Below are 27,458 nucleotides of genomic sequence, written 5' to 3'. Positions count from 1 at the left end.
AGTCCCTGTGCCACTTCGCATCCTTCAATGTTGGAACATATCATCATGATATCCAAGGGATCCAAACTTAAAACTTAAGTCCGAGTAAGCTGAACTGGGGGGTTGAAGGGTCTTGGTACTTTCGGAACTCGGCGTGGGGAAAGGTGGAGATTGTGGCTAGTGAACTCCGCTTCGTCTGTGGCTAACAACGCCCTAAAGTAATCAAAACCTCACGGTGTAACCGGTTTATAATGTCTGGAGCGGATTATTGTCGGAATCATAAGCACTGAAATGTTTCGACGGGAAGACTATTTCTGAATAAGACTCGAGATGTGGAGCGGTAGGGCCTAACTTTTCCGTGCATCAGTTGCTACATAATTGCATAAAGGACAAGGCTTGGTACGTCCGAAAGCCAACCAATGCAATCCTTCGATCTGAATTCTGTTATACAACCACAATTGCAATTGCACAATTCAACCGCATACAATTAATATTGCTGGCAGCTTAGGTTAACTTCCTGGGCATATGCATCCTGATCCGACCCAGATTGGCTATTGAATCAAACCAAATCGTATCGATCATTGTATTTAACTACATGAACGATCAATTGCAAACGTCCCACGCAAATTAAAAGTTAAACAAAATATGGCATCTACAACAAACAGCTCACTCCCAAAGGGGTGGCCTGCTATAGTCTTATTTGGAGAGTACGTTCTACCGACATCTATAGGTATCTACTATATATCTATATGGCTTTGCTTCGCAGAGCTCTTGCTTTATGATTCTAACCAAAATTTACCGTTATATAGTAGCATTACCGAAGGCGAGTACCTTATCTCGCATTGCCCCGCTCCTCGTTGCTATACTATAGCGGGGTATACACGTACATACAGCACCCGTACGAGTCTAACACCAGTTCAGGCATATGGCACTATGATTCCGGGTATAGCTTGGGGGCTGTCCTCACCGAAAAGTTCTCCCGGAGAATACAGGTCCTAGAAAGAGGTTTCTCGTACGTAATTCAATCCCATGGATCATATTTAATTGAATTTATATATTAAACTTAACACTGGTTAACAACTATCTATCTAGAGGCTACAACTCATCCAATGCCAGGGTCGTCGTTGATGACGTTATCCCGCCGGCAGGAGGGGCAATCGACCTGAAATTATTGGTACGACCGCTTTGTTCTTATCTATACCGATATCAATAGCTCTTGGCTAAAAGATGTTCAATTATAGCTGGTCTTTTTCGGCGCGAATGATGCCGTCCTACCTCCAGACCAGCAGATTGTCAGCGAAGAACAGGCCCAGAAGGGAGTCATGGTGGTGTCTCAGCATGTTGACATCGAAGAATACAAAGTCCATCTGAGAGCTATAGCGCAACATAAAAATGTAAAGGATCATGGCGCGAAAGTTGTCCTTGTCACACCTCCACCGATATGTGAGCACAAGATCCTCCCGTGGAAGGATCGCAGGTCAGCGGTTGCAAAGCAGTATGCTGAAGCTGCTATCTCCGTGGCAGAAGAAACCGGAGTCGAGGTCTTGAAGCTCTGGCATGTGTTTATGGAAGAAGCCGGATGGAAGGAGGGCGAACCATTATTGGGAGAGATCGGTGTTCCAAAGTCAGAGAAACTGGGTGAGCTGTTGAGCGATGGTAAGTAAAGTCCCATATCCTTATATATAAGGTCCAAGTATACAGCGCATCTTTGATCAGGATACTAATATAATATCTTTCACAGGCCTCCATTTAACACCTAAGGGATACAAACTTTACTTTGAAAGTCTGGTGAAGCTCTTGGAAAATAAACTTCCGGATATTTATAATCACAAACGGATATTCCCTAACTGGGGTGAGGCACCGAGATACCAGAAACCAGACAACTAGGATTCTTCGGGCCCGGAGTCGAGGCGACGCAATGCGGTATAGAATTCGGATGGCTTAGATATAGATGACGGCATCCCGACCCCGAAGAGCAATGCGGTTCCTGCTTTTGGAACCAAAAAATGCAAAAAATTACAAAGTGTCATCATTGTCGACAATACTATAGAGTACAGAGACGAGCATGATTTTTGTCTTTTTGTAATTGTATTGAATCATGCTGAAGGCTTTCCGATTGTATACTAATTGCATGTATGGGAGAATAAGACCAAATGGCCAAAGTGGTTGAGCTATAAATATACTTTGATGTCGGCCTTAACCTAGGTAGCCAAGATATATCTTACATTCCCCGTGTAAGTACTTACATGTGTGCAGTGCAGCGTGCCATTCATACTTATTACATGCATGATCATGACACAGCTAGCCTCAATTGCAATTGAAGGCTCCACCTAGCACAGCACGGAAAGATAATCCGACCCCGCTATCTACAATGAGTGCACCCTTTACACCCCTCTTTCTATAAATATATATAAGTTCGTTCCGTCCTCGATATTATATCGATCTTATTCATCCCTTGCGACTACTCAATAGATACTCGAGTACGTACATACTCTAAGTTATCCGGGCTTCTTGCGTTGACGTTGGTATTGTATTAATTGCAATTGGGGCAAGAGATAATTAATTTCGGCTGGCATCAAATCAGAAGCAAGACAACCAAACCAAACCAACATCCACACCGCCACCATCCAAACCCTTCTTCTGTTCTCCATCATCCTTCTTTCGACCCATTCGCCCCGTATAGTACCAAACACCTACCATCCCACCGACATTCCTACCGCAGGTCCGCATAGACAATACATTCCAGAACAATCTAAGAAGATACCAAAGAACCTTCCTTGTCGTTCGATTTCAATCCACACAGTTGGTGGAAACCGCTGGCCTCTTTTCTGCTGGGGACCACCGAATACCACGATTCAGGGCAGACTGAGCACTGCCAATAACTCCTACCCCGTACCTGCCTGCTCATTTAGGCCATTCTCGCCAAATACTCGTCTGAGAACGACCATTTCATCCGACCTATAAGCCCTATCCGCCATACAGGAATCACACCTTCTTCTCATCCCTCAGCTCAGGATCCAGATGGTTACCTTTTAGTACATCCGATTTCGATTTATACATTTTATTGTTCTGTGATCAGACCGAATCTTTCATCGACAACCCCTCACTCACCGACACGAGACTTCATATCTTAAACATCTACGTATATTACCAGAAATTTACAGCGAATTCGCAAGATACCTATTATTCAACTCCCCATTTGCCTCTGGTCCCTCGCTATCCGGCCGATTGAATAGTTTTCCACGGCCTGTACAGACCGGCTTTGCCTCCATTACCTGCGTCCCTTGCCTCACCATAGATTTCACCTCGGTACATACCTCACGCTCTCGTCCAATTAGGAGTTTCCTTTCCTGAGAGAGTTTGAACGTGTCATATCCAGCAACTAGTCAAAAAAAATCCTTTGGAATTGAGTCGCAGGAAGTAGTAGCCACTACGCCCTCACACTCCGCGTGGGGGATTCTCCGTGTTGTGAGGGATAACCGTGTATCCCCCAATGAGACTCCTGTGATTCCCGTTTAGCAGAGAGATGCTGGGAATGACGCAGTTTGGAGTTGATGATTTCTGGAAACTTCAACATGAAGTAAAAGAATTAAAAGCTTCCCAAAGTGCTATCATGAAACGGCTACAGCGTGTCGAAAGGCGAGATGAGGAATCAACGAGGATAAAGTCTTTATGGAAGAGCCCAAGTTTATTCCCAGCACCGCTTAGTTCCTCCAGCAGTGTTGTAAACCAAGCTCAGACGAATGGTGAGTGTCTCTTTCTAGGTGCGATGCGAATCTCTTCTATGTAAACCCTTATCTAATTCCCCGAATATAGGCGTGCCTTCGAGCTACCATAATACCTCACGGTCAGAAACTACCAACCTACACTTCGAAGAGCTTGATCCTCAGCCCCATATTGAACCATACGCAGACCTTGAAAACGAGCTTCCGAGACGCGGTGCATCTAGAGCCAATAGTGTTAGGTTCGATGATGCTATCCAGAATCATTGGTTTCACGATCCTCAAGACTCTGTTGAAGACAATTACTTCTCAAACTCTCGAAGTGTCAGCCAACTTGGTGGGCACATGCTGAGTGAAAGGTCCGCTTCTAGCAAATCTGATGGACGACACAATTCTCTCAACTCTCACAGTGTTGGTTTCGATAACCAATCCTTTTTCGACGCAGATTTGGGAGTTCCTCTCGTTAACAGCTCATCAAGTCACAGCGCTGTGTCAAAATCTGCAAAGATTGAATGGGCTGCAAACGCCCAGATATTCTGTCGCTTGAACCCGTTTGCTGACGAGTCATTCACAGCATACATCAGTAGCGCTTCCGTTGACTCCGTGATCGACTTTGACATAGTCTCCAAGCTTAACCTCCGAGAAAGTTTACGCCACAGAGAGAATGGGAAGCTTCAAATCCAACTCTCTTTATACTTCTTCGAGAGTGACATCCTTAGCTCTGCTAATTTGGATCATAACATGTCGAAGGTGACTGCCGAGTTTACGGTTTTGGTCAGTGAAAAGGATGGGATTTGCCCTTGTAGTATTGTTATGGGTAACGACATCTTGATGTCTCGGCAGGCGGAAATATCGTTTCTTCGACAGCGACTAGATATTCAACTTGACGATGGAACTAGGGCAGCTATTCGATTCGCAGGTGCCCCTTTGGCCATAACTCACCCAATACCAGAGAAACCGGTGAATTCAATCCCTCAAGTGGTGACCGCCCCTGTTCCAACCAGCGCTATTGAACGGCCATATACATCTCACTCAATTGGTAGAAAGGATTCAAGGTTCACTCGTACCTTCCAAGAAAAGGCCATCTCTTCACCAGCAACTCCATTCAACCGAGATGAGTTCGATTTCTCCAGCATCTTGTCCAAACCTTCCATCGAAGCCCCCCAGCCGGCTAAACCCACTCCAGAGGAGAACACTGAAGAGCGTATGGGCCAAGGAAGCAGTGCAATTTTAAACTCAGTGGAGGATACACATAGTCCGAAGCCAGTTATCGCAGAATTGGTTGGAGCCCCCCAGCAAAAGCCGGCGCCAGCGAGTCCATGGTCTCTATCTTCAACAGCAGCCCTCTCGCAAGAAGGTGCCCTCGCCGAACCCAAGAGCCCCCTCCCAAAACTAGATAGCAGCAACTCCTCATCACCAAAGCAACCAACCCAGGATAGGGCATCGGTCGAACCCGAGCCAAGCAAGCAGGAAATTGAAAACCCTAAGGTTGAGGAATCCAACAAAACCGAACAACCTCGCAAGCGTCCTGGAATGAAAGTCCTACGACCAAGCAGGCTCAACGCCTCGAACTCTAACTCTGGTCAGCGCACCCCATCCTCGTCAACTTGGAACGTACCAAAGAGCGCGATCGAACCGATCTCAATTGGCCGCGAACTCAGAGACGCCGACGATCGGTTGGATTCGCCTCTTCGGCCTCTTCCTCCACAGACACCTTCAGAATCAAACCGAAGAAAGTCCGATGCCACGTGGGGATCTTCAGGTCCACGAATCTCCAACGGAGCCAATGGATCACAAAAGAAGTACGGCACAGTTAAGGAGACAGTTTCCAACCCAGTCGGCGGGGCTTCAGCATTCAGCTGGATGTCTCCTAAGCAGGTCTAAACGGTTCTCCTTTACCCCAATTGCCGTCTCCCGTTCTTGCTGTATTTTGTTCCCTTTTTCCCGCAGATTAAAGAAAACTAATCACGCAAAGGTTGTCGTTTTTGTTGCGCTTACGCTCTACCAAAAGGGTTGTTTTTAGTAAAAACCTGTAAACATCGTGTTCCTCCCATCCATTCTCTCCCTACAGGCCGAAATGGTAGTTGCTAGGTTTGATTGGAGCGGAGATGTCCCACGAGGTTCCTAAGAATTTTACATTTTTGATTGCTGCCACTACATATGATTTTGCTCAAGCCTTCATTTTTTCTCTAGCCAAACCAATGCTTGGCGAATACAGAGAGCCTTTATATTATTCTACAAATCGGGGGGTTTTGTGAGATTTTGATCTCACGGATTGATTTTTGTGACCCAAAGTCGTGAATACCCTCCTTCAATGGGTGTTTCTTGGAGAGGGTGTTTTAAAATAAGTATGACGTGGACGATGATGGTGTTTAATCAAGGAATATTCTTGACGGAATGGCTTTGCTCCCGTAGATGGTGCTTTAGAAATCCAAATTCTCCAGCTGTCTTGTAGCCTTTGATACTTGGTACCCTTAAGTCTAGATTTGCAACTAGTCAACGGGAACCTTGGTGCATCATATGAAATGCAATTCGGGCCTATAGCTACTATAGCTACTATATCTTCTTTTTGATAAGATTTTAAGGTAATTTAGGGAATTCGATAAATCGATATTCTTCGTAGGCGACTATAAAGTCTATTGGCTTGCATTTGATCGTAGCACTCCTCCTAGGATCCTCCCCGCCCGAACTTTAACTTCGTGTTAATATATACAGCAAGATGCATTCCAAACCCCTCCCCTCTAAACTCGATCTAGAACAGTTTCGAGCAATCAGAACCTAAGTAACAAGTAAGAACCCAAAAAAGATAAATAAGAAACTGTTTTCCTCCAATGGATGGAGGAGGGTTTCGTTTTATTTACAATGAGAGTTATAGCTTACTGATGCCGCCTGATTCTTGTGCTCCTACTGGACCGACTAGGGCTTCGAGACATTCTTTTGTTGCTGTTTATTTTTTTAACGAATTGTTAGCATAGTTTTCTCCGAAGTGATTGATTGAAGAGGACTTACAGGCTTTGGTCTCCTTCACAAGGCCGGCGATTGTCTTGAATCTGTTTTTATCATGGTATTAGTATATATCATTTGTATAGAGGGGGGGATGCTTGATAATTGGGTGCTTACTCTGGTCGTGCGCTATCCTTCATACACTCGAAAAGGAAGCTTTCACCTATCCCCCCATACCTTATTAGCATAACACCCAAAATAAAAACATATCTCAAAAGATATATATATCTATATATAGATAAAGGTGAAGAAGCCATACTAGTAGTAATAACAGCCCCAGCCTGCTGCATCCTCGCCAAAGCCGTCGAAATCTCCTGAGGATTACAACTCGATACCCCATCCCTAACGACCCAAACCTTATGTCCCCTCTCCAAAAGATCCAACGTAGTCTGCATAAGACAGATATGACTTTCAATCCCCACCACGATAACCTCCCTCTTCTCCCCTCCTTCCCCGGTATTCTCGTCTAGCTTATCAAGAACTTCTTGGGTACACATGCTGAATAGGGATTTGTCTGCGTTTATGATTAGGTTTGTTTCCTTTGCTAATGCTAGGATTTCGGGGACCGTGTCGCCTAAGGCTCGTTTGTTTTGGGTGGTTATGTAGACGGGGATTTGGAGGGTTTTGGCGGCGGAGAGGAGTTTGAGGGTTGTGGTTACTACGGAGGGGAATTGGTAGATTGCTTTTTGGAAGCGTTCTTGGATGTCGCAGATGCTATTTTTATTATAATTAATAAATTATATACCTACTATATATATATATACTTAAGTACATATATATATATATATTTACCAACATATATATATATATATTTACCAAAAAGGGAGGAAGAGGAGGGAAGAGACTTACAACAGTGCCGGATTGGCAATTCGTGGTGGACTGACTTTTGAAGACATGGCTGTGCGTTGATATTGTTGGAATCTGAAGAACTGAGGTTTGAAGGCGGATTGGCGGAGGATGGTACGGTAGAGTTGGTATCTCATGGATTTTGACAGATATTTAAATTTAAAAAAACTATAAAAAAAACAATTCTTTTCGTTCAGAAAAGTTATGTTCTATTGAAAGAAAGTCGCGGAGGTGGGATGTGGGGGGAAAGTAATTATATTGGAGTGAGCGGTTGAATGGGGAGGCGAGAGATAAGCTAATAGCTCGGATCTGGGGAAGCTGGGCTTATGAAATGCCGTTTGTGCGCCTCGGGCGAAATCCGGAGAATACTATGCTAGCTAGCTAGGCTTGCTTTTCTAGAGCTCTTCCTTTTAAACTTGGTCATTATTAGGTGATGATTATTATATCAACCTTTGCATAGGGTCTAGATTCTCTGTTCGGTAGCCGAATGGATGCTTAATACATAATAGAGAAGGTGGGTATGAGGAGTGGTTTCTTTTTAGTTTACAATAGGAATACAGGCCTAACAGAATGGGTTATGCTATGTAGTGCTGCTGCTGCTGGGAGGGGTAGTCGATAATGCAAAGAACTATCGTAATCAATCAATGAATCAATCAATCAATATTGTGAATAGAATACTTAAAAAAGAACTAGGAGTTTAGATAAATCATGCTTGTGTGCTGTCCTCCAGATAATCAAGGCCCGATGCTTTTGATCAGTTGAAATAGAACCTCATCTTCCTTCCCTCCTTCCCTCCTTCCCTTCCTCTTGTAAGGCCTGGAACCAAATCCCCGCAACTAATCCTTCTCTTCTTACCAAGCTAATGTACTTTTTTTACCATAACAAAGACTTTTTTTAGGAGGGCGCGTGTTTATTTCAGGCCAATCTAAAACCTGGACTGCCTCTGCTGGGCTCTGTAGAGCGTGTATCCGACATATCCACCGACAATAACAACAACCCAAAGAATAAGCTTGATGAAGAACCATCCCCATCCACTGCTCTCAGGAACATGTCTATCGTCATACTCCGGGAAGATCTCCTTGCTCTTCTTCTTAACTGGTCCCTTATTCGCACCGGGAGAATTAGGAGTAGACGGACTATTGTACAGATTCCTCGCAGAGACGGTGATGATGTCGTGGTTATCCGAGAGTTCACCGGTTTGTGCTGTGAAACCGAGGTAGCCGACTGTGGGGAGGGAAACGTTTTTGACATGGAAGCATTCGGTCCAGGTGTCCGGTTGTTTGTATTGAAGCTCGAGGGAGAGGAATTTATCCTGGAAGTAGGTTACTTTGGCTTTCGTGGCTTGGTTGGGAGCACGGATTCCTCGGGCCTGAGGGGGTTATTTCACCATAGTGGTTAGTGCTGTACAGTCTATGTCTATGCTTGTATCTGTGACGTGACGTGACATGACCTTATCGGACGATTGTGAAATAATATATCAAGGAATAGGGGAATGGTTCTTACAGAGCAACCAGCCAATTCCTGTTCCTTCCCATCGGTATCGTGATCATAATCCGTATGTCCATCACCGAGCATGGCCATGACATAAGGGAAAATAACACCGGGTCTGTTATTCTTATAGGTATCGAAGAAGATACCCAATCCTTCGAATTTGTTCAAGGATCCGAAGACGGGACCGGCAGTAGCACGATCTTTGGTGACCCAGAAGGCGAAACCGTCGCCGTGTAAATGACCGTCGCCATGTATGCGGAATTCAAATTCGATTTCCCAGTTTGTGGCGGTCAATGGGAGACGGGACCAGAGCCAGCCGGTCTGATGTTGGCGGTCGGACGTTATTCGGATGTACCTGTGCACCGAGAAGGTTTATGGTGAGAATCGGTGTATATATAATAGGTAGCATACTAACTAGTATACCAAGCTAGCTAGGAAGGGGGGGGTGAGGAAGTTGTCGTACTGATCAGCTCTTACTGCAGAGAAAAAATGATGATGTTAGTTAGCTAATCTATTTCAATCAACTCTGACGATAACTACTGAAGCTTATAGTAGCTATAAAGTAATATAAAAATAGAAATAGAAATAACAATAAAAATAAAATAAAATAAAATAAATAAATGAATAAAATCGTTGAAGCCAGATATCGAATCTTGAAGATATCAAATAGCCGAAAGCAAGTTGAAGGGGAAGGATGAAGAGAGGGAGACACTCACTGATCGTAGTTCCTCCAAAGTCGAACCACCGCGACTGCAGGTCAGAATCCAAGTAAGGTTGATAGAGCGAATGAGTCCTCAATGGGACGGTCTTGTAGCCATCGTGGTCGTCGGCGCTGGTGAGGCCATTCAGGGCGACGGAACAGATAGCGGCAGCCGCGCACAGGCTGCGGCACAGGGACTTGAGCATTTTATTCGAGTCGAATCGAATCCGAATCCGAATTTGAATTTCGTTTCACCTCCGAAATGAGAGAGAGCTCTTTTTTATTTTAGTATACAAAAATAGATAAAATCACAGACAAAAATCACAGACTAAAAGAAAATCGACAGACAAACAAAAGGACGGGCGATGAGGTTGGGGGTGGAGTTCAGTTAAGGTGAATTGGATCGGATTGATATTGGCGTGTACAGTACTGTCGGGCGAGGAGCAGGCTCGTGATGCTGATACATTTTTGGGGGCAGTCCAACAGGGCCACTGTGGCAGCTTTCGCTAGTCAGTCGCATTCCATGTCCAATGCATGTTCATGTCCCCACAGTGCAGTGCAATGGATGTTTGAGGATATTCCCGGGGATGTTTAACATGGTTTTGGTCCCCGAGAATATATCGATTGCTGCCCGGGATCTATTTACTTTCTGATCAGATTGGTTAAATTGGTGGTGTGTGATATGAATCTCACGATACCCCCCACTTGGGTACCATTGAAGCAAGTATGCATGTTCGACCAATATCCAGTACAACATACTTACTACTTAGTACTTACTAGCTTCAGTATAGTATGAAAGACTGAGAGCTCTTTTTGGAATGCAACCTCGGCGCAAGATATCACCTTCTGGTCATACAAAATATGTGATATGATATGTAATAGGAAGTATCGGGTGGAGTCTGGTCGATTTATCATCTGATGGGCATTGTGGACTAGTGCAGAGACTGGCAAGGCTAAAGCTGACCATCTCGCACTTCGGAAGTTCCAAATTCTCTCATCCATCCACCCACCCATTCAGACCATACCATACCATACCATATCATATACTGCTTGCCTTTTACTATTTATCCATCTACTCCTTCTGTCCGTCCGCTATCAGTCATCATTAAATCAAAACCCTCATGAAATCCTTATAACTTCTATCATCGCGAACGAAGGGTGGTGCAGTAGTAGTCGTCGTCGTCGTCAGTTCAATCTCACATCATGAAGATGGATGAACCAGATGCCCGTGCCTGGGTACTCACCATCTGCTCGGCTCTAGCCTGCTGTGCTGGTGCCTCCGTTATCTTCATCGATCTCCTACCATGGAAGCACTTCAGCATCCAGTCAAATTCTACCTTTCTAGCTGCCTGTCTTTCTCTCAGCTTTTCTGTAAGTAGTATTTACATATGTCATCGAGTTGTGTGTCTGCAGCTAACCGTCTGTTTGTGTTATCTACCCAGGTCCTTCTCTTCAGCAGTGCCCGTCTGTTTGGCGAGGCCATCACCTATCTCGAACGAGGATATGGCAATAACCCGTATTATATTATCATGGTCTCCTTCTCGGCAGGATTCTTAGTCTGCTACTATCTATTCAAATTCCTACATCGGTTCATCCCTCATCGAACCGTCAGTTGTGACGACGATAGTGAAGATGACGATGATAAACCCCTTGCGAGTGGATTCGGTAGTGTAAGTAGCGGAGCTACTGCCGTAGATCATGATCATGGAACTTCAAACTTGAAGGCGAATAACGGTAAAGGTATGTACATATTTCCATACGGTCGGGTGATCAGCATCATAATTATGATTATAGTGCTAACAAAACAATCTTCACACACAGTTGTTGTGCCGGACGAAGAAACGGCTCTTCTCGGAAACGGCCATACCTTCGAACATCGACCTACACTCGCAAAGCGGTTTTCCGATACGGTCGGAAAGATCACGCGACGATGTACTGAAGACGGTCGTTGCTTCGGATTTGTCACTTGCCCTTGCGAGGGGAATTGCTTGCACAAAAAGGGGGAGGTAAAGCCACTACATGCTTGCCATCCAAAACACTGCGAAAGAACCTATTCCGGCCTTCATCAAGCCGGGTGCTCGAGCGACCGAACATTGAGGGATGTTCCTATCCTTGAAGATGAAGAAAGTGACCATATTGACGATGGTCATCATCACGGACATGAGGAACAACACCAAGAACAACACCATCATGGACATGGGCACGATAGCACTCATGACGCTGAGGCCCACGGTTCGAATCACGGTGATGAGGATGGACATAAGCATAATCATCATCACCATGTAGCGAATAACGCTTTTGTCGGAATAGGCTTCCAGACAAGTCTTGCTATCGCCTTGGTATGTAAACTGCATGATCATATGATTTGCATAAGCTTCGGTTATGTGAGTAACAGTACTGACAGTTTGTTCTGTAGCACCGATGTCCTGATGGATTCATTACTTTTGTGACCAACCATGCCGACAAAAAACTTGGCTTTACGATTTTTCTGTCTTTGTTTATTCATAGCGCTGTTGATGGGTTTACTATGTGCTTGCCATTATATCTTGCATTGCAGTCGGCCTGGAAGGCTGTTCTTATCACTTTTGTCATTGGGGGTTTGGCGCAACCTTTGGGCGGATTGTTTGCATTTATCTGGTTGAAGTTCGGGTCCGCTCCGAGTGAGACAGTTTACGGGATCATTTTCAGCTTCACCGGTAAGTCTTTACTCCAACTTATAAGCATTCTGATGTGATAGATAGATACTAACTCTAGGTGCCCTATATAGCGGGATTGATGTCAGTAGTTGCTGTGCAGTTATTGCGACAGATCCCCTCGGACCACAAGCATCCGGACTTGCCTTACATCTCCATGCTTGTGGGTGTAGTGTTGATGTGTCTCTCGGTGGCATTGACGACTTCTAATTAGTTCTTGACGGCCTCTTTTTACGACTTCTGTATGACTATTTCTTAGTTGGGCGGATTGGCTTGATACACACATAACGTTTATAACTGGTTCATCGGGTTGTCTTTTTTGGTTTTTTTAACACGGCGCACTGTGTTCTGTCTCTCTTCTCTTTCTTTTCTTTTTCTTTCCGTTTTGGTATATTTGGGGGAGGCAACGATATAAATCTTTCTGAAGGGGGATTATTGAACCTCGTGGTTCAAGTTTCGAGTGTCGAGTTTCGAGTTTCGTGGTTGGTCGTGTTATGTAAGAGTACTTGAAGAGTAGAAAATTGGATATTCAGCCGAAGCGAAGCAGCCTCAATTGAACAAACTCAAGCTCAAGCTCATGCTCATGCTCATGGGCAGCCCAGCCCGGAGAGTTAGTTAGTTTCAACCGAGAATCGCTACCCTGCACAATGCATGTTGTTCAATACTTATTTATCATTCCGCGACTGCACGCCGGTCTTGATAATTTCGAGTAGTAATAACAGAGAGAGATTCGCGAGCTGGTCCGGCAAATTAATCAGCCTTCTCGATCTATTTCTCCTATTTCATCTTTCTTTCTTTCTTCATCGATCCTTTCGTAGTTTATGACGATAGTTATGCTATATGTTTTTACCATGCATCATTAACGCTTAACCAATTTATCACGACCCACATCCGTCCCAAATTCAAAAAAACATCCTCGTATCTAAATATATATCTCTCCCAAGTCCACTCCGACAAGCTTCACTACAGCTTCAGTTCCGACTTCTTTTCAAATACTACCCTCATCGAACGAGTATCAAAATTTAATATCATGTCGGACTCAGAAGAAGACATCGATATAACCCCCTTCTTCCCACGGTATCTCTTCCCGGACGGCGACTACGCACTCGACGGTATCGGACTTCGCGCCCAACTCCTGGGCCTCACGACCGGGTTATCCATCTCAGCTACGATAGCTCTTTCGATCTATGGGAGATACTATCATGCGTCGATGTTTATATTCTGCTTGAGTGTTTTTCATTTTTTGGAGTTTTGGATCACGGCGAGGTATAATACTCGACGGGCGAATCTGGGGAGTGAGTACCCTTCTCTCTTTATTCCCTAGGGAAAAAATAAAGATGAAGATATTGAAATCTTCAAATTCTCCTGATATATATATATATATATATATATATATGCTATATAGATAAGTACCTATGTATAATCAAAATGATACTAACAATCCTACGAACCACCAGGCTTCCTCTTCGCAAACGGCAAAGAATACAACCTAGCCCACACAATAGCCCTAACAGAATACTTCCTCGAATCCCACTTCTTCCCATCCTTCCTCCCCTCCCGCTCCCTCATAACCCTCGGTCTCCTCCTAATCCTCACAGGCCAACTACTACGTTCCCTAGCAATGGCTCACGCCTCAACATCCTTCAACCACCACGTTGCATACGTAAAAGAGGTAGATCATAGACTGGTTACGACGGGGGTATACAGATGGTTTAGACATCCCAGTTATTTGGGGTTTTGGCTGTGGGGATTGGGGACGCAGGTTATGATGGGGAATCCGGTTAGCTTTTTGGGGTATATGATTGTGCTTTGGAGGTTTTTTAGGGGGAGGATATATTGTGAGTTCTTTTCTTCCTCTTCTTTCTTTCTTTTCTTTGGTTTGGAGACCGGTGGCTAATATAAGATATGTTGATGGTTTGGTGGTAGATGAGGAGAGGTATCTTATCAAATTCTTTGGACAGAGGTATATTGATTATAGAAATAGGACGTGGGTGTGGATACCGTTTATCAAATAGACGTAGATGTCATTAGCATATTTATCGACAGATGAAGGATCCAAGGATGTATGAGGATGTTAGTTAGCATCATTAGCGTCAATACGAATTCAATGATTTATTATATTCCCTACAAATGATCCTTCAAACTATATGTGTATATACCTATTTCATAAACCTTCATCTAAAATGCGACTACAAGAAGCAAATATCAAATACCATCGCTAAGCTAAAACCTCAAACTTATTACCCACTTATGCATACCATACTGCATACCTATCTAAGGGGATATCACGCAGAAATCCCCAGCACGACCTCCCTCCCCCCTTCACTCCACCACGGAATCGCCAACTGCGATCTCCCCACATCCAACTCCCCACTGATAACATCCCAAAACCTTCCCCTCAAAGCCTCCCTACTATCTCCCTTCGTCGTCTTCCCCACATACCCCGCCGCAATATCCAACCACCTCTCCAACGCCGCCTCCTCCATAAATGGCAACGAATCTAACATCGAAAGAATACAAACATCTCTTTCCGTAAACTCCTCTTCAGCCTGTGGTTCCGCCGCAGCGGGCGCACTCCCATCCGGTGTCGCATCCGCTGGAGCGCTGGGTGGTTTGTAAGCCTTAACCGGATACCTAGAATCCGCAGCTTCGATCCTAGCACACATCATTTCCAAAATTATATCCGGTAAATCTCTTTGAATCCCACTCAACGCCGTCGGCGGCGACGTGAATTTTACCAAACTTGCCATCGCAAGTCTGAACTGTCTCGTACTTAAAAACAACGGATACGCTGCGAATACGGATTCTATATACCCCGGTAGAATCTTATAACTCGATTCGACTAATTGCGGACATCCGATCATAGCTAGCATGAGGGAATGTGCAGATTCGAAGGGTTCACGGAGAATAGGAGTTATGGATGGGGAGGTCAAGTAGGGTGTTAACGAGGGAGAAACGATGGTAGTGCAGAATCGTGAGGAGCAGGAGACTACGAGGTATTCGAGGGTGTTGAGGAAGTATAGGTCCCGAAGGATGTCGGTTGGATGGGCGGGGATGGTCCCGGCTGAAATTTGGTCTTTAGTATTTTGGTAATTTGTATTAATTAGGAGGGACGCAAAAGAAGGAAAGAAAGAAAAGCTAAGGAGGAGGGATGGGTACCTTGAATGGGTGCCAATTGAGCGGCTAGGCTTTCTGCCTGTGCGGGATTCGACATGACGATATCCACGCAAGCGTGGTATACGAACATGTAGGTTCCAAAAGCTGCCGGGTTCGTGCGATGGGTGATGAAATAAAAATCGCGGAGAATGCATAAGATCTGGCTAGCAAACGTATGCACTTCTAGATATAGATATTAAATCTCTTCTGCCTTCTTGAGATATAGATATTATGAACACAAACATACCATTATTCCTTGCAATCTGGTGGGACTGCAGCAGAACCCTCACAATACTCTCGAGCACCACGACCGCACTGAAAAGCGAAGACTTAAGCACATGCCATAACTGCGCTGTGTTCGTCTGTACCGGGTCTTGCGAGATAGTAGCATCATCCGGTAAAGTCGATAACCCGGTTTCTCGCCATATCGACACCAAACTTCTTGAGTATGTAGCAAGAACACTTAATGCGCCGTTGATTGTTTCCGTTTCTCCAGACGAGGCCATCGATGTTGCAGCAAGCTTTGCAAGGGCGCCCATATTGGCTACGAATGGGTGAGTTAGGAAGTCCTTCAAGCTGAAGGATGGTACAACTGCCATTTTCTGGTGGCCGATAGGGATAGAACGGTCGATTTGACGGAGGAAGTCGCCGGTTTGGTACCCTTCCGGGGATAGGAACATAGCAGGGAGAAGGGCACCCGTCAGAGCCTGTAAGACGATTAGTTATCGATATACCTAAACTTCGGTATTGGTTGTGACGTACAGGATAGTTCAACATGTATCTTGAATCCTCGCTCAGTAGCCTGTATGCATTCGATATCGCCAATATACAAGCATGTGTCTCAATTCCCGAAGTTGAAAATTCGAAATGAAAGTTCACAACCTCCAAAAGATGTGCTTCAAGGTTCGTACGAGTTGTAAATGGTAGTCGGGCATCGTCGGCTTCGAAGGCGGCTAGGATCCCACTGGATACAAGTGCATGTTTCCATCGTGGTACCCGGGCGTCTGCACCGGTAACTACGGCATCTATCCATTCGTTAAGTGAGAGGGCGCGGTTAGATTCGCGAGCCCGCTCCTGGGTAGAAAGTCGGAAGATGTCGAAAACGGCTTGAGAGGCGGAGAGGGGACTGGGATTATTCCAGACTGCGGGGGCAGCAAGAGATTGGGTGGCTAAGAGGGAGACATTGAGAGGGTTTGTGAGGCGGGAAAGGGTGACTGCGGTGTTGTTTACGATGGTGCTGTGTAGATATGGATTGTTAGCGGCGCTGAGATGTGGAGATCGGAGCAAAGGAGTGCGAACCGAATGTTAGTGTTTCGGCCGGCTGGTGCTTGGAGGGATTGGAGAATGGCAGTCAGGAGATGGGCACTGCCGGTCGAAGTCATCGTGGCTTGGTCGAGAGGCACGGCGCGCCGTCAAGGAGCTCCAACAAGTGAAGATTCGAGGGAAGAATGGAGTTAAATTCGAATTTCGAGCTTCAAGTTGAAGATGAAGATGAGGATGAGGATGAGGCTGAGGCTGCCTGCACACTAACGCGAGGGAGGTTGTGGTCGGGCTCGGGAAGCACGCGACGACCATGTGAAACGAATGTTTTAAGCCGAAGACGCCCACCAATGCAATGCAAAGAAACTGTGAAAAGCACAAGAGGAAGGGGAAATAAAAGCAGAAGAAGGAGGGGGTATCGAATTGTCTATATCGAACATGTATAATACAAGATAGTAGTCATAGTAATCATACTGGCTTCAATCGCAAACGAAAAGATAAGTATGTCGTCAGATATGATATATAAAACAGTGTCGTCAAGCGCCGGCTTTCTTCTTTTCTTCAGCTTCCTTCTTTCTCTGCAAGTATCGCTCTCTAGCAGAATTAACATCGCCGGTGGTAGTCTTGCGCATTTTGGCCTGCCTCTCGATCTCTGCTCGATCTGCAGCCTCGTCACGGGCGGTTTTCCGACTGGCTTCTTCCAGCTGCTGGGCAATCATGCGGCTCTGTCTTTCCCTCATCTCCTTCTTCGCCTTACTCGCACGGTAGTCGTCATTCGTAGGCCGCGAGTAAGAATCTCTCGAATCTCGACTCCTCGAATCGCCTTGAGACTTTGAGGATGTCGGTTTAGGTTTGGGCTTGACATTCAGCCCAGCACCCAGTAGCTGCCGTTTGTCCACAACATGCCCTTCGTCGTTGACATCTACAGACCCAGCAGCCTTCTTATTCAATTCCGCTGCAATCTCAGCTTCTGATTTAGCTTTATCCTTCATATCTTGCTCTTCTCCGGGTCTTGACATTAAGAACGAAGGCTCATCGTTCTTCTTCTCCGTGGCCTTGACCAATTCCGCATGGTGTTTCTCCGTATCATCCAGCATGTTTCGGTAAAACCCAGCGATACCACCGCCTTTCTTTTCCATTTCTTCCTGTTTTCTCTTCTCTTCTTCCTCCAGTCTTCTTATCTCTTCTTGTTGCGCTTTGTAAGCTCCCGTCACGAATTTGTCTTTATCTGCAAACTCTTCTCCTTCTGCCTCTCGCTCCTTTTGAAGCATTCGGTCTTTAGCACGTAAACGGTCCCGTTCACGGACTTTCGCAGATGCGAGGAGATTTTCCATGTACTTTGGTTTCCTCTCCTGTGAAGAGCCTTGAGTAGTGGTCTTACGACGATCCTCGGCAGCTTTCATGCTATCCCATGCTGTATCGTAATCATAGATCGATGGATCCTCTTTCTCCTCCTCCTCTTCCTCATGAGGGGGAGCCGGTTTCGACAATGACGGTTTATTTAACGAGCCAGGACCAGATCGTTTCGACGGTGCCGAGGAAGAAGATGAAACAGGCTTTTGGAGCCCGTACTGGACGGGTTTATTGAGACTTTTAGTCGGGTCGCCATCGTCGGAATCGTCGTCGTCTGCTAGGCCACCGAAGACAGATGGTTTGGAAAACGCTGAAGGTTTGGATAGTGGTTTGCCGGGCTTCGAGAGACCGGGTTTCGCCTTGAAACCGAATGAAGTGCTCATGGCGATGGCGATGGTAATGATGCTATGCTGATTGGCGGTTGGTTGGTGGTTGGTTGTGGAGAATGAAAGAGGACGCGAGATGACGTTTGCAATTGGGCGGTCGGGCAGCAGCGAACGGTCGCGTGGAGAACGAGACAGCTGCAAATCGGTTAAGCTCGTCTCCACGGAATTGATTGGAATTGATTAGTACCTCCTACTACTACTAGCGCCTTGATCGAATCGAATCGAATCGAATTGAAGTATACCAACTTGGATACTTATTTAATCCATACAATATGCATAATAGTTACTTATAAGTAAATAGTTGGTTGATGTTGTCGTGGCCTGTTCGAATTCGAGGGCGGGTTCGCGAGGCCAGGCCAGGGAAGTTAACGTTGTGAAGAGCTTCCCTGCGCCGGAAAGTGCATAAATAGCCCGGTCTGAATCCTTTGAACCGCATCTGAATCCTCCTGCTGAGTGTCACATATACTTAAGTATATATATCTCCACACATCGCGAAACCTTCAATTTCAGGCATTTCAAATCGTCTTTCGGGCTTCGATCCTTTTCCATTCAGAGCGACTGTACGATTGTCTGCTGTCGATGCAGTAGTTATCGCCATCTCGCCATAGCGGGGTCACCCAAGACCAAAGCGCGGGGCATCTCATCGAAGCTCCTCCCCTCCTCCTCCTCGCCACCAACATCATCACCCTCCTCATCAAGACAGCCACCATCACCACCACCACTATTACTGTCACGGTCATCGCCACTACAATCATTCGCATATAGATAGATAGATAGATAGCCAGGTATCTATCGTCCAACTTCGACACGATCATGACAACTCCAACAATACCCGGCGTCAAGGCCGAACATAGTGTCGCTCAGACCATCCGCCAGGAAGTCGCCCGGCTGCTGAACCGAAATACTCTCAGCTTCCCAGGTACTCGATCTCCTTTCTTTTTTCTTTTTTTATTACCGTCACCTGGGGATACGCATTCTAATTGAGGGAATAGGTGCACAGCCGGTTAGTTTTGCGAAAAAACACCTTAACGAGCTACACCACGAAGAGTACGTTCATTCACCCTTCCACCCTTCCCCCAATACACATATATCCTACGGGGATTTTTTTCTCATATTTTAATATTATTGATATAGTTATTACGTCTGCGAAAAGTCGGATGGAATACGATGTCTGCTCTACTGCACCCACGGCGACACCCAGGACTCCGAAGCCTACTATCTCGTACGGTGACCTATATTACCATCCTACTTTCTCTTTATTTTGTCTTTATATACTTTTAGAAAGAACTACGACCAACAGATCTTCTTTTACTCTCGATAGATTGACCGAAAAAATGACTATTACTACGTCAGCGGCCTCCACTACCCTAGAAATCCCCCTCCAGACTCGAAGGAAATCGACTGGGGAAGCTTCCACACCCAAACAGTGATCGATGGAGAATTGGTTATCGACGTGAAGAAAGACGGGAGAAAGGTTCTGAAGTTCTTGGTATTCGACTGTCTGGTGTTGGACGGTCAGTTACTGGTCCAACGCTCCCTTGACAAGAGACTCGGGGTACGATATTCTTTATGCCATTCCCCTCCTTTCTTCTGTCGATTGCTGCAGAACGTATATAACTGACTCGATACAGTACTTTAGAAGTAACTTTTTTAAGCCCTATGAGGCTCTTTGCAAGGCCTTTCCGGACGAGATGCAATATTTCCCTTTTTAGTCAGTATTCCCAAAGTATCCATAAACACATATTTACTTATACACTAGCTGACAATGGAGGATAGTCTGCAATTCAAAAACATGGAGTTCTCATACGCTTTGCCAAAGATGTTCGATCAGGTCCTACCGAACTTGGAGCATGGAAACGATGGGTTGATCTTCACGGCTGTGAATGCTGATTACAGATTTGGCACAGATGAAAAGATGTAATGCACCACCACCACCACCCACACTACTTACTTACTGTGCGATCCACTAGCTAACATGGGACTCGAAATTTAGTCTAAAATGGAAACCTGCAGACGAAAACTCGATCGACTTTCGCATGAACCTCCGATTTCCATTGTTACCCCCCGAAGAGTGCGAAGAAGACGGCTCCGGATCACCACAGTATGACTGGTACGCTAAGCCGCAGATCACTCTCTCCGTTAATGCCGGAGGTGGGGGGTATCAACGATGGGCGGAGATGTATGTTACGGACCAAGAGTGGACCGATCTAAAGAACATGGGAGTTGAGCTGGACGAACGGATCGTGGAATGTGCGATGGATGAAGAAGGAAGATGGAGGTTCAAGAGGTTCAGAAATGATAAGAAGGATGGAAATCACATTAGTGTGGTTAATAGTGTTATGGAAAGTATTCGAGATGGAGTGTCGAAGGAAGATCTGTTGGCTGTAGCGGCAGCGGTAAGAACAGAATGGAAGTCACGACATCCACCACAGCAGGCGCAGGCGAGGCCACCCCAGGGCAGGCCGCAAGGGAGATAGGCGAATTTTCCTTTCCGTCTTCTTTACTATTCCTTTTTATCGCCTTCTCGATTGGCCCTATTAAGGTTTATTCTTCTTCGCGCGACTGCTATTCTTTTTACTTTTTCTATTACGTTTTTCTTTGTGGGTTATCATTGGACTTGAAAGGCATTCATAGATGGATGGGACTGGTGTTATTCTTCCACTTTTATCATTTTATACTACACTGCCATGCACTCTAATTCTCTTTCTAATATTTACTATACTTCCAAGTGGGATTTCTTGAGATGCATGCGATGGATATCGAGAGCGAGTCTTCGAATCGATCTTTGCTTCTTCTTTTTTGTTTTTATATATTATACTACTATCACTACTCTCACAATATTCTTAAATTCACACATCTCATCCTTGATCTGGTCCCATCTAATATACTATACCATACGTACTTTATATGAAGTACTAGTACTTATATAAATTATAATACAGATGCACACGATATGCGACTTACTAGGACATATCGAACAGGAGGTCAATGTCCATTTGATTAATTTTGATTCAAATTTATTTATAAATTTAATCTTCTTTCGCTGCGGGAGTCGGGATGCCGGGGCATCTGATACCCGCCCCCGGGAGACATTTACTATATACTATCCATTTTGATTAATTAATTTACCAATGCTTCAAACAGCAGCTCACAAAGATGCACATGCACATGTATGCCTTACCCGGATCTAGAATTTACACGGAACCTGTGCGACAATTTGCTGCAGATGTCGCACCCAAGACCGGGACTTTCCTGACTTCCCATGGCGCGCACTGCGCATAGCCTTACAATCTAATACCCTTTACCTAGTACTTTATACAGATATGCAAGAACCGGGGTTTCACCGGCCACCGGGAAGAGAAAGAAAGAAAGAAACTGTGGCCATCCTTCAATCTTAAAATCTTTTTTTTTTTTCTTCCTCATAATTTTGCATGTGAAAGTCCAGAAAAAAAAGGTTTGGAGGTTTGTGGTGGTCCCAAATGGGCAAGACGCAAAGACATTGGCAATTAAGCTGCGCGGTGAAAACGTCATGCCAAACTCTCCGGCGGCCGAGCTATCAGCGGGCAAACCGACCAACTAAACTCACTTGACGAGGGGGGAGACGATTCACTTTTTTTAATTGATACTCATACTTACTTACTTACTTACTTACTTACTCACTTATTTACATACATGTAGATTGGATCCAGGGGATTGGAAGTTCTGCAGGTGAGTACATAGTACGTATACGTATACGACTCGCTGGCCCCTACATCCCAGCACGGTATACCGTAGTAGCTACACTGCATATCAGACTTCTTCGGTATCTGTTGGGCTTTATCAACAGCTTCACCAAGTAACTTCCTAGCCCGGGGGGAAGGGTATACTATTCAGACATTCAACTAATCTCCCAAATCTTAGATCCTCTAGATTCTCTATATCTAAACCTTATAAGAAACATACTACTTAAAACTACTTCCCATCGACCGTGTCTTTGTTTGTCGGGCTGAACATCCCCCTGACACCAGTTTACACTCTGCCAACCCGAGCATTCCCGCTCGTCAATTCCAATTCGCCAGGATACTTTCTACGTCTACATCGATATCTACACCCACCCACACACACACACACACACACCAAGTCATCCCTCCCCCAACATTGGGGTCTTCCCAATCCTCCAAAGATCTTAATTACGCATACATATACACATACATACATAAGATAATAATAAAAAAAGAGAAGAAAAAAAATATGGGGGAAACAAAAGTAGTTCCGGCGCCATTGCCGACGAAGGATTCGATAATTCCAAAGTACAAACACACGTTGGCCATCCATTCCAAAGCTCGACCGTCATGTTTGTCGCACGATAGACAGACCACGCCGTCGTTCATTGGGTTTCGAAATTTGATGGTTCTTGTATTGAGTCCGTTCCTAAAATATCAATTTATAAACAAAATAAGAGTAGTGATTGGGTGGAAGTGCTAATATTGGATGTCTTGGTTTCTATTTTAGTTGCTGGGAATTTACGACTGGTCATGGAGAATTTTATGAAAGTAAGAATTATAGATATATATATATATATATATAGATAATTTTCATGATACTAATCAGATATATTTTACATCTAGTACGGCGTTTTAATCGGCTTCTCATCTGGAAACTTTCGCCCAGGCGATGTCCAGCTCGGACTTCTTTGCTATTTCATGATCCCATGCCACTTGCTCGTCGCATATATTATCGAACTTACGGCTGCAGGACAGGCACGAGCTGCCCAAGCGACACAGAAGAAGACAGACGAGAGCAAACCGGTCAAGCTACGGGTTAGATGGAAACTTATTGCGTTTGCACACGCCCTGAATGCGACGCTATGTTTGAGTGTTACTAGTGCCGCTGTTTATTGGGTATGAATGACCTTTTTTTTTAAGATTTTAGTGATTGGACTGGATACTGATGAGGTTTAGAACATTGATCACCCGTTAATCGGAACATTGTGTGAGCTGCACGCGGGTATGAATCCCCCAATTCTACTTCTAAGTGGGATAATAACTGATGAATGTTTTGGTATATAGTCATAGTATGGCTTAAACTGCTCTCTTACGCCTTCACAAACCGTGACCTTCGAGATTCGTACCTAGAATCGCACCCGGTGCCCGAAATTTACGCCTCTTGTCCATATCCTGAAAACATCACACTTGGGAATCTTACATACTTCTGGTGGGCGCCGACGTTGGTGTATCAACCTGTGTACCCCAGATCTGCGAATTTTAGGATGGGATTCTTCCTTAAGAGGTTTGGAGAGGTGATTGGGTTGAGTATGGCGATTTGGTTTTTGACGTTAGTATCTCTCTCTTTTTTTATTTTTACAAAAGCAATTGCTTTGAAGGGGTTAGTGATGCTAATGAGGAATTTGGGGTTATAGACAACAATATGCAGTACCAACACTACGAAATTCGTTGATTGCCATGGATAGAGTGAACCTGGCGCATATATTTGAAAGGTTGATGAAGTTGAGCACGATATCAACAGTAATCTGGTTGTGTGGGTTCTTCGCGATCTTCCAGAGTGGATTGAATGCTCTAGCTGAAGTTATGAGATTCGGAGACCGAGAGTTCTATGCCGAGTACGTCGTAGTTCATACCCTTCCAAAATACTCTTTTAGTAAGAAGTAGAAGTAACTAACTCTTCATAACTAATCGCATAGTTGGTGGAACTCCGCCAGTCTCGGCGGGTACTGGCGAACATGGAACCGTCCCGTTTATCAATTCATGAAACGACACATCTACGCTCCATTGAGAGGGAGAGGATGGCGTCACGGTCCAGCTAGTACGATGGTATTCTTGTTTTCGGCGGTACTACACGAAATGCTTGTGGGATTGCCAACGAAGAATATCATCGGGGTGGCGTTTGCGGGGATGTTGTTCCAGCTGCCGTTGATTGCGGTTACTCTGCCGTTGGAGAAGATGCATGGGACATCGGCTAGTACTGTGGGGAATGCTATATTTTGGTATGTTCATTATATATAGACTTATATATATATATCCATATTGATGGAATGGGATATGGTGACTAATTTGTTCTGTTTAGGACGAGCTTTTGTCTTGTTGGACAACCATTCGCGGCGCTTTGTTATTTCTTTGCGTATTCGTTACGGAATCAGGATATAGCTCCGGCGAGCTAGGTATATCTCTTTTTTTTCTCCTTTCGGTCTTTTTTTTTTTGAAAATTCTGTTCGGGTTTCTTCGGTTTTTATAAGTTCTAGGAGAGGTTCTGGTTGGTTTGCGGGTAGAAGGGTTGATATATTTCTTCGAAGCGTTTTGCAAGGGGATATTACCTACTTGAGTACCTATAAATCAGGCTTTGAAGCTTCTTTTAGATAGAGCTTCTTAGTCGGGGAAAAGCTGTTATATTACATTTTGCTGTAAATATTAGTTCTGGCATTAATGATGGTGGTATTCGAGGCGGGTTTCTTTTCAAATTTTCTTAATAGATATCGATAATTGTCATCATCATCACCACACTGGCTCGTCTATCTGATTTTCCATACATAAATTCAAGCGATCAATTGAAATGATGTTTTAGATTCATCTTTAATTAATCATGAGATAGATAAGCTGGATGCTATATACGGTGGGAAAGACGAGTCATAATCGATCCCATCAAACTCTACACACGACTCGACGTCGCAACAATGGGTCCAATATCATCCCCCTTCCCACCCCCCACATCCTTCGAATCAATTAACAAATCCCCCCCTTTCCCATCCACCGCACCACCACCCCCACCACCTCCAACCGTACCGGCCAAAACCTCCCTCCTCTCCTCCTCCTCCCCGGACCCCTTCGGCGAATAATACACCCCTCCTTCTTCAATCCCTTCAACCCGTCTAGCATACCCCTCCCTAACCTTCTCAAACCCTTCCCTCCACCTTTTATAAAACACCAAACTCAACCCGCCAACAACCACAAAAGCAGCAACAATACACCCACCGATAACATCATACCTCTCCCCAGCACCTTCAACCCCATCCCAAAACCTGCCCGTGGGTTCAGCAACATGTAATACCAAATTCAAGATTTGAAGAACACCGATCACGACGGCTACTATGCAGGTTACGACGGATAGGACGATTGAGTAATATAATACGGCTACGTTGTCGTGGGCGAGAGAGGTTGAAGTGTAGGCTACTAACATTAGAGCGCCGTCGATGGTGTCGATTAGACACATGCCTGCGGTGAAGAGGATGGGGAAGATGAGGATTATCCAGATTGGAGTTCCCTTTGCGGCTTGGAGACTTGCGATTCCTAGGAGGGCGATTTCGGAGGAGGTGTCGAAACCTAGGCCGACTGTTTTTTTCACCCTCTTTCTTAGTATAATTTGCCGTTTAAGGGGGACGGGGGGGGGGGGGGGTTTATTAAGGAAGGGGGAGGGGAGAAGGACATACACAATACCCCCAAAGGATACATCTTCCACGGTTTATCGATCAATTTAAACATCTTTTTAAACAAGGGGAATAAAACCCCTCCACCTTGTATCTTGAACACTTCATCTTCACCTTCCCTCCCAGGACCGGCACGTTGTATACGTCTTAATTGTAATACCAATGTTACTAGGATGTAGACATTCATTATGGCGAGGATTATTAGAAATGCCGCGGAGACTGAGGTACCGATTGTTCCACCGATACGGGAGTAACGGTCGAAATCATTGGAAATTGCGGTGGCTGTGGCGGCGACGGCTATGGAGGTTACTATTACGATTCTGGTTTTTTTTGTAGAGGAGGGGTTAGGTGGATGGTGTTGGAGATGTTGTATTTTTTGAGGGGGGTATTGGGAAGGCTTACGTTGAATGACCGAGGGAGAAGAAGGTTCCGATCTATGCATTGAAGTCGATTGAGATAGTCGTCAGTTGGGGATTTTGTATATAGACCAATGGCGTCGATAACAGGACCGTTTTATAATTGATATTGTGACATACGGTAACGGGTTTTTGACCAGCTGCTACCAGCCGTCTGGTCATTAAATCTATGGCCTATATATTATGATTATAGAAGAATCTGTTAGCCATATATATCTCTAATCAATAGGGCAGTAACATAGCATAAAATAAAATCAAGATACAAACATACACAAATATGGTCCGCATCGAGAGCGTGTCGTAATCCAAGAGTGTACGATAATATCGCCGTTCCTGTTAATGATCTATAGATCCATGTATGGTCGAGTTAGAAACGTAATTCGGAGTTTGAATCTTTTTTGAGAAGATCTTCGAAGGGAAAGCGCCCTTGATAGAAGTAGAAGTAGATATAGATATAAATATCATTTTTATCATTATCTTCTCGACCAATTGACTCTTTTTCTTTGTTTATATGGGTTTGAATTCATATGATATCGTGAAGTTTGACTAAGCACTTAGGTAGTTTGCGACATACGGTTCAAAATGCTAATTTCCATTACATAAAAAAATGAAACAGTTAGCTTAAACTCCTCATGCGACAAAAAAACCTAAAAACCCCCCAAGATATAAAAATCTCGAGGTCGCAGTATATATATAAAGTAAAAGGAAGGAAAAAAGAAAAAAAAGGAAGAAAGAGGAAAAAAGACATACCAATGTAATTCCGACACCGACCCAGACGAGTATGTTGATAAATATCAACAGTACAATGATCCATATAGCCGCGAGCGGGAACTTTCGAAGATACGGTGTACGAGCATGGATCGTTTCGATGCGAGTTTTAGCTCGCGAAATGGGTTTGAAGGCCATTCTTCTTGAGAGAGGCCTTTCGGGGTATATGATTGATCGATTGGCAGATTCCTGGGAGGAGACGAGAAGAAGGAGAAGGAGAAGGTTGAATGTAGAAGAGGAGAAAGAAGAGAAGAAGGTCAGAGGTTAG

General features: G+C 44.8%; 11 protein-coding genes across 11 annotated transcripts; 6 read left to right on the top strand and 5 right to left on the bottom strand.

Moving 5' to 3' along the window:
• Positions 1-624: 624 nt before the first annotated feature.
• On the top strand, positions 625-1,866 carry AOL_s00043g497 (uncharacterized protein; the record flags this gene model as incomplete). The annotated part of the gene is made up of 6 exons (XM_011120983.1): positions 625-686; positions 789-835; positions 901-991; positions 1,072-1,153; positions 1,221-1,635; positions 1,721-1,866. The coding sequence occupies 6 exons, from the start codon at positions 625-627 to the stop codon at positions 1,864-1,866; spliced, it is 843 nt and encodes a 280-aa protein (XP_011119285.1).
• A 1,639-nt stretch (positions 1,867-3,505) lies between these two features.
• Positions 3,506-5,585, top strand: AOL_s00043g496 (uncharacterized protein; the record flags this gene model as incomplete). The annotated part of the gene is made up of 2 exons (XM_011120982.1): positions 3,506-3,725; positions 3,796-5,585. The coding sequence occupies 2 exons, from the start codon at positions 3,506-3,508 to the stop codon at positions 5,583-5,585; spliced, it is 2,010 nt and encodes a 669-aa protein (XP_011119284.1).
• A 985-nt stretch (positions 5,586-6,570) lies between these two features.
• Positions 6,571-7,687, bottom strand: AOL_s00043g495 (uncharacterized protein; the record flags this gene model as incomplete). Its single annotated transcript, XM_011120981.1, has 5 exons — positions 6,571-6,644; positions 6,711-6,751; positions 6,822-6,867; positions 6,964-7,418; positions 7,554-7,687. The coding sequence occupies 5 exons, from the start codon at positions 7,685-7,687 to the stop codon at positions 6,571-6,573; spliced, it is 750 nt and encodes a 249-aa protein (XP_011119283.1).
• Positions 7,688-8,475: 788 nt separating this feature from the next.
• On the bottom strand, positions 8,476-9,947 carry AOL_s00043g494 (uncharacterized protein; the record flags this gene model as incomplete). Its single annotated transcript, XM_011120980.1, has 4 exons — positions 8,476-8,919; positions 9,054-9,396; positions 9,505-9,517; positions 9,758-9,947. 4 exons carry the CDS (start codon positions 9,945-9,947, stop codon positions 8,476-8,478), a joined length of 990 nt encoding a protein of 329 aa, XP_011119282.1.
• A 997-nt stretch (positions 9,948-10,944) lies between these two features.
• AOL_s00043g493 (uncharacterized protein) lies at positions 10,945-12,644 on the top strand (the record flags this gene model as incomplete). The annotated part of the gene is made up of 5 exons (XM_011120979.1): positions 10,945-11,112; positions 11,184-11,481; positions 11,563-12,080; positions 12,158-12,437; positions 12,496-12,644. 5 exons carry the CDS (start codon positions 10,945-10,947, stop codon positions 12,642-12,644), a joined length of 1,413 nt encoding a protein of 470 aa, XP_011119281.1.
• An 820-nt stretch (positions 12,645-13,464) lies between these two features.
• AOL_s00043g492 (uncharacterized protein) lies at positions 13,465-14,331 on the top strand (the record flags this gene model as incomplete). The annotated part of the gene is made up of 2 exons (XM_011120978.1): positions 13,465-13,729; positions 13,892-14,331. 2 exons carry the CDS (start codon positions 13,465-13,467, stop codon positions 14,329-14,331), a joined length of 705 nt encoding a protein of 234 aa, XP_011119280.1.
• A 388-nt stretch (positions 14,332-14,719) lies between these two features.
• Positions 14,720-16,972, bottom strand: AOL_s00043g491 (uncharacterized protein; the record flags this gene model as incomplete). The annotated part of the gene is made up of 5 exons (XM_011120977.1): positions 14,720-15,498; positions 15,594-15,773; positions 15,838-16,297; positions 16,353-16,827; positions 16,890-16,972. 5 exons carry the CDS (start codon positions 16,970-16,972, stop codon positions 14,720-14,722), a joined length of 1,977 nt encoding a protein of 658 aa, XP_011119279.1.
• A 414-nt stretch (positions 16,973-17,386) lies between these two features.
• On the bottom strand, positions 17,387-18,586 carry AOL_s00043g490 (uncharacterized protein; the record flags this gene model as incomplete). The annotated part of the gene is made up of 1 exon (XM_011120976.1): positions 17,387-18,586. The coding sequence occupies one exon, from the start codon at positions 18,584-18,586 to the stop codon at positions 17,387-17,389; it is 1,200 nt and encodes a 399-aa protein (XP_011119278.1).
• Positions 18,587-19,402: 816 nt separating this feature from the next.
• On the top strand, positions 19,403-21,066 carry AOL_s00043g489 (uncharacterized protein; the record flags this gene model as incomplete). Its single annotated transcript, XM_011120975.1, has 7 exons — positions 19,403-19,508; positions 19,582-19,636; positions 19,724-19,811; positions 19,911-20,144; positions 20,221-20,300; positions 20,366-20,506; positions 20,583-21,066. The coding sequence occupies 7 exons, from the start codon at positions 19,403-19,405 to the stop codon at positions 21,064-21,066; spliced, it is 1,188 nt and encodes a 395-aa protein (XP_011119277.1).
• A 2,037-nt stretch (positions 21,067-23,103) lies between these two features.
• Positions 23,104-24,746, top strand: AOL_s00043g488 (uncharacterized protein; the record flags this gene model as incomplete). The annotated part of the gene is made up of 7 exons (XM_011120974.1): positions 23,104-23,121; positions 23,197-23,469; positions 23,530-23,575; positions 23,638-23,902; positions 23,988-24,188; positions 24,270-24,572; positions 24,653-24,746. 7 exons carry the CDS (start codon positions 23,104-23,106, stop codon positions 24,744-24,746), a joined length of 1,200 nt encoding a protein of 399 aa, XP_011119276.1.
• A 485-nt stretch (positions 24,747-25,231) lies between these two features.
• Positions 25,232-26,448, bottom strand: AOL_s00043g487 (uncharacterized protein; the record flags this gene model as incomplete). The annotated part of the gene is made up of 2 exons (XM_011120973.1): positions 25,232-25,911; positions 26,010-26,448. 2 exons carry the CDS (start codon positions 26,446-26,448, stop codon positions 25,232-25,234), a joined length of 1,119 nt encoding a protein of 372 aa, XP_011119275.1.
• Between the last annotated feature and the right edge of the window lie 1,010 nt (positions 26,449-27,458).

Source organism: Orbilia oligospora, assembly GCF_000225545.1.
Source record: "Orbilia oligospora ATCC 24927 unplaced genomic scaffold scaffold00043, whole genome shotgun sequence".
NCBI lineage: Eukaryota > Fungi > Ascomycota > Orbiliomycetes > Orbiliales > Orbiliaceae > Orbilia > Orbilia oligospora.
Note: the sequence above shows the minus strand (reverse complement) of the source record. Positions and strands in the feature narration are given on the sequence as shown.